Below are 13860 nucleotides of genomic sequence, written 5' to 3'. Positions count from 1 at the left end.
GGTCAAAATTCAAACATTGAAGAACATAATTAACAGAAAAGAAATAGGATACCCAAACCATATTTTTAAACTTGCCATAAAATGTATATCCTATATTTTTACTAATTCCTTACTCCCATGAAAATATCCTGGGGAGGATATTCTCTCCAATTTTTTTCAGACTGAAATCCTTTTATCCCGTACGATTTCGCCCCCTGACATAATACGAAGAAACAAATGCTGTTAAAATCCATACACATGACCCTTCCGGGACTAAACCCAGGTCCTTCAAGCCGATGGTCTATCGCCGCAGACCGCTCGGCTTGGTATGAAGATGTACGTTGTATGATTGCGAATAGATCACGACAATATAAGAAACTTTAATCCAAAATGGCCACCCAAAAATCAACTTTTTTTAGACCACTAGCTAATCTGGGTGTACTGTCATGAGTTTGTTACACAAACGGGGCAACCACCATATAGTGTCACACAACCCCGCTGTTATGGGAACAGATTTGTACCATGGAGGTGAAGACTGGTCCCAAGCATTCTTTCGTCCGATGTGTCGTTCAGCTCCCATTACTATGGCACTTTAAGTAGAGCTTACTGTGCAGTAACATATAAAATTTCAATCAAATACTTTCCATTACTCAATAAAATTATTTGGTTCCGAGCTTTCTTTTTTTAAAAAATAATTGCAACAAATCTAAACATGCTAAAGTGGAAAGTAGTTTTTGGATTGGTGTGGTTAACACTGTGAAACCTAAAGGCTGGAATATATGAAATCAAAGTGTACACACATATCTATTTCTCTATTTATCTATATATCTTTCCATCTCTCTCTCTCTCTCTCTCTCTCTCTCTCTCTCTCTCTCTATATATATATATATATATATATATATATATATATATATATATACACTATAAAGCAAGTGGGCTGATAGTATACGATAGTGTCGGGGATGGTGACACCTTTAGATCGAACTTTGCTTGTCCTGTAAACATTATTTGACATTAGTGTCTTCATCTTCGACGTACCTATGAGCAACTTACTGTATATTCGTGTATTGAAACTGGTTAAACAAATTTCAATGTCTCAGAATGTAAAAAAAAAAAAAAAAAAAAAAAAAAGCCAGGGTCGAGAAGCCTCAGACAACTAACAGCAGAGATATATTATCTTGTACACTATTTGTCCTTGCCTTGTGAGCTTATTTGATTTTATTTTTAAGATCTTTAGGCAACTTTGGCCCACCCCGAATAGATGATGATGGGAAAATTAGTGGAATGAAGAAAGTGGTAGGATATTAGACAACTTCGAGAAAACACACACATTCGAAAAATGAAATGAAATGAAATCTTTGAGTTTTACGTCCCATGATTATGCCGGTTAGGCTAAAGGAGACGGTGATGATGAGTAATGAATGAAATGGTGGAATGAAGAAAGCGGGAGGAAACGGGAGAACCCCGAGAAAACCCACGCACACGGTGTTTGTCCACCACAAAATTCACTTGGCGGGGGCTGGGATCGAACCCGAGAACTCAGACCCCAGAGGTGAACGCTTTACCACTGAGCCATCGACAATCTGCTTGTTAGACATAAGTCTGATAACGATATTCCTTGGTCAGTTTTGAAATACTCAGCAAGAAGTATCATCTCTCTATCACTATGCAACATCTTTTCCATATCGACCATGTTAGTTGGCAATTTCGACTCATGGAGAACAGAAACTTCACGCCTTCGATAGGGAATCTTGTGAATAAATTATCAATTAAAGCCTGATAAACTGATGATTTCTTATTTGTTTATAAATTTAATTTTTGTAATTACACATGGAGGTTTGATGCCATTCCCAAGTTTCCTCCCCCGTCTAGAAAGCGAAAGGGAACGAGGTTCCTGGAAAGTGTTCATAGGTGAATAGGAATTTCCCTCCTTCTTCCTGTTCAATTACCACATTACTGTTTGCCCTGTGCCAAATTACGATGAATTTCAATTAAATTATCATCGATACTTTTGAGTGGAACAAAGGATGAAATTTGAAACTTCCAAATTAAGGTAAGTGTACGAACGTAAAGAAAAAATAGTGTAAAATTTTCCATATAATTATGCGTACAATCCAAACTTAAAATTTCCGTTTAATTAATCTTACAGTACAAAATTTATGCCTATTTTAGTCACAACTTTATGGGTTGATTGTCCTGTGCTGTAAGCGCTCTATATAATAAACATAAGCTTCAGCAATTATTATAGTAGAAAGCAATGGATATATGAAGCCAAACACTGTATTTTTTGCTTCTGATTTTTTTTCTTAAATAACATCGATCTATTTCGATCATTTTTACAAACCAACTCACTACCAATTTTCCATATATAGAATGTGCCCCCCCTCCCCCATAAAGGAGAATTTTAAAAACTGCTAGGATGTTTATTTTCAATAAACAGTTAATACACTGAATTTCAGCTCCGTAAGTTTAACGGCTTGCGAAATATTCATTTTGTTTCTCAAAAATTCGGATCCTTACTACCTCCTTAGGATATTATGCATTATAATGAAAGCAATATAACATCCCAGTTTGGATTAAGGCCTAATAACTATATACCAAAAGGAATTTCATTTGACTTTGCAATTTGGCCGTGATGATCAGGCACACATAGTTACATTCATTTTTTCATATAATAATTTATATATTATAGTGATTCAAAAATGTATTTTTTCCAGTAGTTAGCTCCTCTAAAAGCCACAGGTCTCGAAAGCCAAGTAGTAGTATAAGCCCTATTGCTATTATTACAACTAAAAATATCAATATCCAAAAGTGCCTGAAGATCTTTTTTCACTTGGTTAGATTTACTTATCTCAGGTAAGTAGACAGAAATAAATGGAAAAGGAAGGGAAATGAAGATCTTGAAAGTAAAACGAAGAAAAATTTACATTCTTCAGAAAATATTCTGTCTACAGTGCAGTGAGCAGAGTGGGTCGGTAGATCATACTGAGCCGGTGGGCTGCAGTGGGTCATGGTGGGTGGTAGGTCGCAGTGGGTCACAGTGGGTGGTGGGTCGCAGTGGGTCACGGCGGGTGGGAGGTCGCAGTGGGTCAAGGTGGGTGGTGGGTCACAATGGGTCACATGCTGATGACCCACGACCCACTGATCCACTCAGAAAACTTGACCCACTTGACCCACTGACCCACCGATCCACTGACCTAATCCATCTCTGTTCTTCTCTTGTGTGTCCAGGGTAATAACTTAGTTGTATCTTGATTAGCATGGTGCAGCCTGCTAGATTTTACTTTCGTTCAAATGGTATGCTGCTATATTTTTTACGAGACAAGACGAGACAAAACGAGACAAACGAGACGAGACGAGACGAGACGGGACAGAACCTCTCGAGACGAGACACGAGACGGGACGAGCACATTTTTTCGAGACGAGACGCGAGACGGGACATGCTTTGCACGAGACGAGACGAGATAGCCTGAAGTCTCGTCTCGTCTCGTCTCGTGGCAACACTAGTGGGAAACCTGGGCTTGATTCCCGGTGGGAGTTCATGTGGTTCGGATTCCACGTTAATCAGTAGGTCCACGTCACACATAGCCTCGCTGCTGAACGGGACGTTAAACTTAGAATCAATTCAACTCAAAATTATGGTTTTGACTTTATTATGATGTCATTAGTTTAAACGTCCAACTGCCCAGTAATTATAAACATTGACTACATTATAAAATTGTAATTTGTGACGACTAAAATATCAGAAATTAAAGATTATTCTTTGGGTTTTGGAACATTATGAAAAACGTGAAAAACTGGTACTGCACCGATACAACACACCTTTTGGATTTGTCATTGTGTAAAGTGATACAAACCAAAGAAGAATTACAACTTTATGAAATTGTATTAGGACTTATTATTTAGAAATAAACACCAAATAAGTGTAATAGTTCATATCCGTATCAAATACCTAGTTTATGATGAATCAACTACACAAAGTAGGATCCAAAAACGCTCATTGCAATTTGTTCCATCCTTCAGTCGAACCAGGAACTGAAACATAAAGAGTGACATTTTCTTTTTAAAGATACTTTGTCCAGCTAAGCATTGTGAAGGTTTATGTCAGTAGAAGGAATTGCAATCCATTACACAAGCGCAATTTCACAACTTTATGTACACATTACTAAATATCGAACACCCTTGTCCATATGATTAGCGTACGCGTCTTTGGTGCGGGAGACCTAGGTTCGATTTCCGATGGGAACTCCTGTGGTTCTGAACCCACGTTAATTTGTAAGTTCACGTCTCATATAGCTTTGATGCTGAAAGGGACACTAAACTCTAATCTAATACTAAATACAAATATTTAAAGAAAAATGATGACGCACCAAGATGACGTGAATTTGGCTATCAAATCCATTTTGTGTTTTCAGTTATTTTCTAGTAGTATTTTTTCTAGGCATCCTTTCAAAAGACAGTGATGCAAATTTCGTAACTGCGAATTCCTGTTAGAAGCCATGAAATTATCCGATTAGATGCAAAATTTCCCGTCCACTGAAATAGATACCGTAAATTTACAATATCTAACAATAAATAATTTTGAAAGATATCGCTTTCGAGGGAAAAAATGAAGTGAAATCTTTGAGTTTTACGTCCCACGGTTATGCCGGTTAGGCTAAAGGAGACGGTGATGATGAGAAATTAGTGAAATCGTGGAATGAAGAAAGTGGGAGGAACGGAAGAACCCCGAGGAAACCCACGCACACGGTGTTTGTCCACCACAAAGTTCACTTGGTGCGAGCTGGGATAGAACCAGGGTCCCCAAGCACCAGAGGTGAACGATCTACCACTGAGCCACCGCGGCCCCGCTTTAGAGGGGCCATGGCGTATAGTTGAACTCATTCTCGTAGTATGAAAGGCATTATTTATAATTATGCATGATAGGATCACAAACAAAATTTAAAAATATTATGTGCACTTTCTTTTAGCAAACATTATATTGTCTTTTATGGTGTGGAAGGGAATTGTATGTTCGAAAAAAAGTCCTTAACACGATTCTTGTTGCTACACACTGCATGTTCCTAGCCACAGAAAAGATGTAGCGATAGGTAGGCTATTTTTCAATTGCTTTACATTAGCTTGATGTTTCAAGTCTTTTGTGTGTTTCTGAAGTTCACTTTTACCACAAAAGAGCTCAATATTAACATGTCTTACATAGCTTTGGTTCAATTTTCAACACGGACTGCAACTACCCGTTAAATTGTGCATCCGAAAGGCACTCTTTGTTAAACCTCGCTTATTACCGCTCATCTTAATAATATATATAACTTCACCGCGAAGCAAATGTTGCATTTCTCTCTTTCATCCTAACACAAAACAAAACTAACCACAGCTGTGACACGAAGGAGCTATTTCGAAAAGAAACAAGCTGTGCCTCATAGAGATGTGTACCAAATGATAGAAGTATAAAGTATTGTTTTCTTTCCTGTTTATTGATATCAGTTGGTGTTCTTAATGAGTTTACTCATTAGTTTAGAAAGAGTATATATGGAATTTGGACATATGTTGTACGTATTCTCCTGAGAAATTGATGAGACCAGAAAAATTATAAGAACAGATGGAATAGGTTTAAGCGCATCTACGTGACTTTATCAAATATTTATTCTCCATAATGGTACCACGCGGAAAACTTGGTATAGGCCTACTTTTATCTTTGCCTCCCTCTGTTAGCTGTATTGTATCATATATATCGGATGGTTTTGATATTTCTTCTGATCATTAAAACAACAATGGTACCTGTGTGCGTGCAGAAATGCAAAAGCACAAGGTAACTTCCTATTGGTTTTGGAAACAACAAACCCATTTCACGTGTGCGAGAGAAATTGAGCACAGCGAGATCGGGTGTTTACTCACGGTCAGTTCGCAGCAGGAGTCCATGGTAAAAGATTTGGCTATCTCGAAAACACTCACAAAACCTTACAAATACAAAAGACTGCGCTTCAAAGAAAGTTTAGACACAGATGTTTCAATTTTCTTTTAGCATCTTTCTTCAGCAAAAGAGTCGGTTCATTGTATTCGAAAAAGGGAAGGGAGAAAGGGTGAATTTATATTTTATGTGGGGGGTAACGTTGTAAGTAGTATAAACAATACATACCGCTTCCGACTTTGTACTGAAGCACTTCCTTTAGCGGTATGTCACTAGATCTATCCTGACCCTCATCCCACCTCAAGTTGTAAAGTAGAAAGGGACAGAAGTATTCAACATGACTGCGCACTTGAGTTTCAGTTCACAATACTAAAACCAGTGAGCAAGTAAACAGTCTTTTGTAGGATCGTGTTTTACTTCTTGAATTTATTTTTGAACATTTCTGTGAATTCAACAACAGAACGCAGTAGAAATACGGACTAGTTTTTACTCCAACCATTACTTTCGATCCAACCCAGGGATGCCACATTTATGATTTCGTACTAGATTTAGTGATTTTACTATTGAACTAGTGACATTTTCATCTGTGACTCATTTGATGAGAAATATAGTTAGATGTCACATGCAAGCACTCTAAACATGTCCTATCCTGTAATTCTATTCGTATGTTTATGTAGGTGAGACTGAGAAATCAAGAAACAATAATAACTGGTTTTCTTCCAGGGGAAAAATCTAAATGTGAAGGGGTGTTACACTGGGACTTTAATTGCGTCCTTTGTACAAGATTAACAAGTAATAGCAATTTTTTAATTTATTTTAGTTCTTGGGGAGAGGAAGATGGAAGCGAACCCTCGTAAGGACCTTTGCAAGGAAACATGAATACTATCCGCCACTGTTTGTTACATTACACAAAATAGTTTTATATATATATATATATATATATATATATATATATATATATATATATATATATATATATATATATATATATTGAGTTTTAGTCAGGGTTTTCATTCTGCAGGAGAGGGGGGAATAGTAATACCTGACGAATATTTTCTATTCTCAGAGTGTTGCAATGATAGCATTTCCTCCATTATAACTTGGCCAAGCTAGTTGCATTATATGTAAGGATTAAGTTAGCCTAAAAAGCTTAAATTTCTATGGCTGTTTTACTTTGTACCCATGTTTCTCATTTTCGGTCTACGGGACTCTGTGTCCGGAAATTTTCGATGGCTTCCAAGTCGGAAAATAAGTGTATCAAAGGCATATATATTATATCTATGGTTATATGAGGTATGGATCTACAGTTTAAAGTGGGATACCGGTAACAACTTCATGAGCTTCAACCGTAAATCGAACCAGAGTCTCCCGCGATCAAGGCGTATGTGTTAACCATACAGCCACAAGGAAATTCACATAAGCACACACACATATATATTGTTGAGTTGATTTTGACTTTACCATCTCTTTCAGCAGCGAGGATATATGAAATGTAGACCTACTGATTAACGTGGAATTCGAACTACATGAGCTCGTGCCGGGAATTGAACCCGAGTCTTCCACGGCAAAGACGCATACACTAGCCGCGGAGTTCACACACAGAATCAGAGTCCTCACACACCAAGGGTGAGAGCTGTGCCACTGAGTCACAGCGGCCACGGGGCTAGGTCAAGTCCACTTTACGTTCATAGTTTCTTAGTACATAAATGTTACGATTATGAAATAGATTTTCCTTAATGAGCTGCATATAAACAAAAGCTTTCGAAATGCATTAAACAATTAGCTCGATTTGAGTGTGAACTTAAAGTTATATCAGAGTGTAAATACGGATACGCACCAAAGCTCGAAAACTTAATACACTATTTCTCCTATATAGTCAGCATGTATCAAGCAATCGTTCAGCTTTCATTTGAGAGGATGGAAATCGAAGGCCCCTGAACAACTATGTTACTAATGTGCGGAATGTATTTATCTTACAGTGAACTGCTTTGATGCCAAGTGGCCTAACTCCAAAATTGAAATTTTCCAGGAGTGAAAGTTGAAGTTCAATATCTCATGAACAATCCATATTTCTTTTATGTTGGGAACCAAAACCATAACTACTGTATGTAGTTCATTGTTTTATAACTTAGTGTTTACAAAAATCCTTTTAAAAATTACCTATTCATAGAAGTGAATGGTACTTAGCTGTACTAGTTCTTGGCATCCAAGCAGTCCATTTATTGTAATACTAGCTTAATATACCCATTCTTCGCATGGGGGCTGTATTTGGAAGTCAACACCTGTGGAAGTATCACCATTCATTTCAGTGACCGCGAAAACTATGGATTTGACACTAGTATCAATCAATATGGGCTATTTATACATGTCTCGGTATTCTTCACCCGCTGACACCCGGCCCACATACAGTAGTAGCTGAATTTGCAAGTCGACGCTGATGCAAGTGTCACCATTGATCTCAGCGACCGTGAAAACTATGGATTTGACACTAATGTCGATCAATTTGGATTATTTTTACTACATGTCTCGCTAAACGCCCCCCTGAGACCCCCTGGTTCCAATTTTGACAAAAACGCTTCGCCTTAGACTGGGACCTGGACCAAGGTATCCGTGACCAAAATTTGGTAACTCTCGGTCAACTTGTCCGGTCCCCAGGTCGGTCTCAGTAAACGTTCCCCCCCCCCCGAGACCCCCTGGTTCGAAATTTAAAAAAAACGCTTCGTCTTGATCTGGGGCCTGGACTAAGGTACCCGTGAACGAATTTTGGGAACTCTCGGTCCCCTCGTCTGGTCCCCAGGTCGCACAGACAGACAGACAAACACAAACAAACTCTTTATTTTATTTATATTAGATAAGATATACTATGTAAAATAGTCTCGTATCATAATATGTGATGTACAACAAATGTTACATTATATATTATCCGTAACTCGTGATATGCTGCAACATATTAAAGCCTCAGAATAGTTGGGCAAGCGAATAATCCAGAAGTTACGTAACCCTATTGCGTTCATGGTAACGAAAACACAATAATTATAACTATGCTAAATTACTATAGACTACCAACTGCTCATTCAGAGAATTTATGAAGTTCACTTTATCGCAATAGTTTTATACAAACTAGATTTAGACTACGGATAATAGTTTTATACAAACTAGATAATCAATTATTATTATTATTATCATTATATTTGCAGTACAACCAAATAAAACGACATTAACTATTAGTTCTAATTAACTGAATTGAGCTGAAAATTAAATCTTGATCTTTAAAGATTAACTATTAATTTTATGCGTTCTGTACCTTTCTGAAGGAATAAAAGCTGGAATTGGTTTCAAGGCTGTTTCTGACTGAATACTTTCTTCAAAATAATATTAAAAATTATAGAAAGATTTTCGAGACATTCGAGTCGAGTCGAGATTTTTAAGAGCCGTCTCGACTCGACTCGTGTATCGACTCGAAAATTCGAGTCGAGAAATACGTTTGTCTCGACTCGTCTCGAATTTTACAAAGTGTGTCTCGACTCGAATCTCGACTCGAATTCGAGTCGAGTCGAGTCGAGATTCGAGACATGTCTCGACTCGAGCGCATCCCTAGACGGCATAACTGTGCGTCTTATTAAACTCCTCTCGGAATTGTTCTGCCATCTTTTTCAAACTCGGTTCACCTTCACGACCGCTTCCGTATGAGCGGAAATAATGCTTAACTATGAATACTTTTTCCTCCGTCAAGAGACCAATTTCCAACAACAACTGCGCAACACAACTTCCTTTTCACTACTGCAAACACGTGCAGCTGGAGCTATGCCCCGTCGATAAACGCATCCACATGTTTGAGATGTGCGAGTTTCAGTACTGTATATTTTGGCGCATACTGTATGTATCATTTTCACATCTCGGATATTGATAAATTGATAAATTATACACACATTGATTAAACAATGTGATGTAAGTGTAAAGAAGGAAGTTGTGAATAATTTTGGGAGTAGGTGCAATATGCTGAGATTTTGGCGAGAAGGCAGCAGCGTAGGTTTAACTGGCTTAATTCACTCGGAGCGATGGCCAAAATTATCAGTTTTGTTTTCCATAAATTAACATTTAGATGTACTGTATACATTTCTTTTTCTTGTTAACATTCTACAAGAAATGGGGGCATTATTTGATTTTAGTTATTCAATCCTTTAATACATTGTGGCGTTTTATTGTTAGTGTGGCATAATTCCTGGAATACTTTACATCCCAGATATGTAATTTTAAAAATTATATATATATATATATATATATATATATATATATATATGTGTGTGTGTGTGTGTGTAAGGGTGGTCCTTACTTTTCGATTTCCGGAGTATCACCTCCTAAAATGGTTTTCCATGTTATACCAAAGTTATCCATGTGAAAAATGAGCTTAATTGAATAATATTAAATGATCCCCCAAGCAACCTAACCCACATAGCACACTACGTCCCTGGGATGTCCCATTTTGATCCCAATCATCCCATTCGGTTCCCGGGATTATCGGGACAGTGAGAAGGCATCCCATGGACGTCCTGCATGGTACGTCCTGAAGGATTCCCATGTAGGATGTCCACGGGACGTCTCAGATGGGACAGGAGGTCCGAGGGAAAACCAATAGACATCCCTTCGCAGTCCCGTTGAATATCCCATATCCCGGGATATTAGCGGACATCTGGATCTCCCGCGGAAATTCTGTGGATGTCCCGGGAGCACATTCGGATAATCCCGGGATGTCCCGTTGTCCGTTGCGGGCTCAGTCTCGGACATTCCGTGAACGTACTTGTGCTATGTGGGAAGTCTTCAATGCACTTACAATTTACAATATGAGGTAAACGTTCGTTATAAGCTTAGAACGACTAGAAGGCGTGACAACATATCTTGAATAGGGATAATGAAGCTAAACATAGGCCTAAATCTATTATTGTATAGGTATAGTACCGCGCCATGGCGGACATCTTGAAGCCCGCTATTTTGGATTCAGGTCAAAAGTTTTTAATAGGAAGGGGTCATGTGGCACGTTTTGAGGTGTTTTCACCGCAAACACACGTCTCAAGTTTTGTGATCACTTTACAGTTATTACTTTCATAATATAAATTTATTAATTTCCAAGTGTCTTTCCAAACTTAAAATACCTTTGCCTCATATTGTAAATTGTAAATGCATTCAGAACTTGAGGTAGCTTGAAGCATCATTTAATATTATTCGATTGAGCAAATTTTTTTCGTAGGTTACTTTGGCAGCGGGTGGGCCAAAAAAAAAAAAATCGTAAGTCGAAAAATAAGTACTAGCTTAATATCATATATATATGTAGTAACTTCTACCTCTTTTTTTATATAGGCTACTGGGCTAAAAGCATTTAATGTGACATTCAATGAAGTTCTATTAATTTGGAGCGATACAAACGTAATATCACGGTAAGTACGAATAAGCTAAAAATTACATGTTTGTAATTAACTGTGCTTATTGGAAGAAATGTTAACGAAGAACAGGTAAACGTACATTTGACTACTGTAATAAAACTTGTTCAAGGTGTAATTGCAATGGACCGAACTATTAAAAAAAACTAGACAAGTTTCCGCATTTTGCAAAATTACATACAGAGATTGCTATCAGTCTGAATAAATTATATTAATTTTAAGCTTATACCTATAGAATATTTGCTGTTTAGGAGTGTAGTTTCTCCCTGATTTCATTTCTACACTGATGTGCATAGTTTCCAAATGCATAATTATTTATTATTCTTCTACACTAGATTTCATGCTATGTTTCACTGCACATTACACTACAATACATCTTTAGGTCTATGCACTTGGAAACTATGTGCTGGGCCTATTAAGTCTTCTTCCAAAGGTCTAACAAGAAACTGCTCATTTTCGAGAGATTGCCTACAGTGAGAGCTTCGTTTTGTCGGATTGGTCCACGTATGTGCATATTCTTTGACTATTCTCAAACGACTTCGTCAATTTCTTCGTTGCCGGTTTTCTTTGGTTTCCCCTTCATTTGACCATTTCCTAGCAACCATTCATCCATTACTTTATCTTTCCTTTTTAGCACATCCTAAATTTCCGTTTTCCCGCATTTAAATCGAATCATTATTTCCAGTACAAAGAGTCTATCTTTAGCTTCGATAACATCATCACTAAGGTCCGTTACATAGCCAAGCGGAGCTCCGCGCTCCGCCTTCCGTGATATGCGTGTGTGTTTACACAGTCATCCGTAGCTACGCGTCACGTGATTACATACACAATTCTCCTCAGTCAGTGTTGGAAGCCAACATAAGCAAGATCGAAACGACAATAGTGGCTTCTTATTACTCAATAGTTACTCACAGAAGTTTGAAGGGAGCTTTTGTGACTCTGTAGGTAGATTTGCGGGAAGATGAGAAAAAGTTCTTCAATTATTTTCGAATGTAAATCCGGTCGTTCGATGAATTACTTGGAAAAATTGCAAATTTCACGGCTTTTGTATTCTACGCAAGCGGGATTCCATAAACATGGTCTTAATTTAACTTCTGTATGTCTTTCTGGATCAATCTCCATTTTGGTTTTGCTACAATGCACCTTGCTCTTTACATTTTAAAGGAAAGTGGCTGCTCCGCGCTCGGATTTCCGCTCGACTATGTAAGCACCCATTTGCTCAATGGCTCTATCCGCCTCACGGAGGGTGGAGCGCGGATAGGGCCACGCGAAGGTTGCTCCGCGCGAGGAGGCCTCCGCGTGACTATGTATGCATCCATAAGAACTAATAGAACAATCTTGCCACGTGGAACTCCGCGCGCGGAGCTCCGCTTGACAAAGTAACGGGGCTGTGAGAATGAAACATAAGACTTATACCCTGGCCGGTGAACGATGATTTCTGACAGCTTTGCACAAGGTCACGGCGAGCGAGCAGAAGACAGCGGGTCAACCAACCTTAGGCTCAGAACCTGTCGCGTCTCCATGGTAACCACCGCACGTTGCTAAACTTTCACTCTCACCCTCAACGAGAAAGCAGACGATTCTCCCCTTGCGCGAAAAGCACATGGCAATACCGCACTGCTCAGTCGTCCTCGCGAGCTGAACTGTCCGAAATCATCGTTCACCGGCCAGGGTATAGTCATGATACTCACTGTTAAAAACCTGAATAAAAGCGCGATTGTTCTTAAAATATTTGAGCGTTATTCACGTAGTTTCGTGTAAATTCTCCAATTATTACTTTCTGTTTACGAGTTGGATATATTCCGTATTATGCCATTGTACGTGCGTAACTTATTTTCTTAGCTGGGACCATAAAATTTGTTCATAATAGGCAAGTTTCCGCCGTATTTACGTTCCGGTTTGGACAAGTTTTACTGTGTTCTGGTATCCTATTTTTGTTTTCACTTTTGCTAAGAGCATATTAAAAGATATGACTTATTTATTATGTCTAAAACAAACGAATTGAAATTATAACACTGGATAAGTTAAGTTTATTTATTCGAAGACATACATGTAGAATACACAGGATAATTTATATAATTTAAAGATATATCCTAGGATCAGGTAGGTAATAATGATCCTAGCTTATTGGCGTGTAATGATGTAGGATTGATTAAATGGCGGAATTTTAGAACGATGTATTTCTGATTTCTCAAACCAATTAGAGAGTTTAGTTTTGTCTACTATAGTTAAGTGGGTTATCTTTAGTATATTATTGATCTTTGAATAAAAGGCTCATGAGTTCAATCCCACACCCACACGTCCTACTAGAATTGCATAACCGTATAGGGCCATAATGATCATTAATTCTACTAATTTTGAGATATAAGGGTAATAAAGGTTTGAAGTTTGATAAATAGTTTTGATTTTTCTGAATTTGTCTTTCCCGTTTTGGCACAAACGATTTCTTTTGGATTTACTTTTTATTTCATTAGTAGCTGCGTCCAAACCCTCTGTCTGCTGTATGTCATACGGTAGGCTAAAATTGTACTTAATTAA

General features: G+C 38.0%; 1 protein-coding gene across 2 annotated transcripts in view; it reads left to right on the top strand.

Moving 5' to 3' along the window:
- LOC145689034 (alpha-L-iduronidase-like) overlaps positions 1–13860 on the top strand; it is a gene marked incomplete at its 5' end in the record, with an annotated part of 81016 nt that overhangs the window by 60225 nt on the left and 6931 nt on the right. For both annotated transcript variants that reach the window (XM_081763176.1, XM_081763172.1), the window contains 1 exon segment: positions 11243–11319. In XM_081763176.1, coding sequence (XP_081619302.1) covers positions 11243–11319 — 77 coding nt within the window.

This window comes from Thermobia domestica, chromosome 1 (genome assembly GCF_964235325.1).
Source record: "Thermobia domestica chromosome 1, izTheDome1.hap1.1, whole genome shotgun sequence".
Classification (NCBI taxonomy): Eukaryota; Metazoa; Arthropoda; class Insecta; order Zygentoma; family Lepismatidae; genus Thermobia; species Thermobia domestica.
The sequence above is the reverse complement of the archived record's forward strand: the minus strand, read 5'-3'. Positions and strand labels throughout refer to the sequence as shown.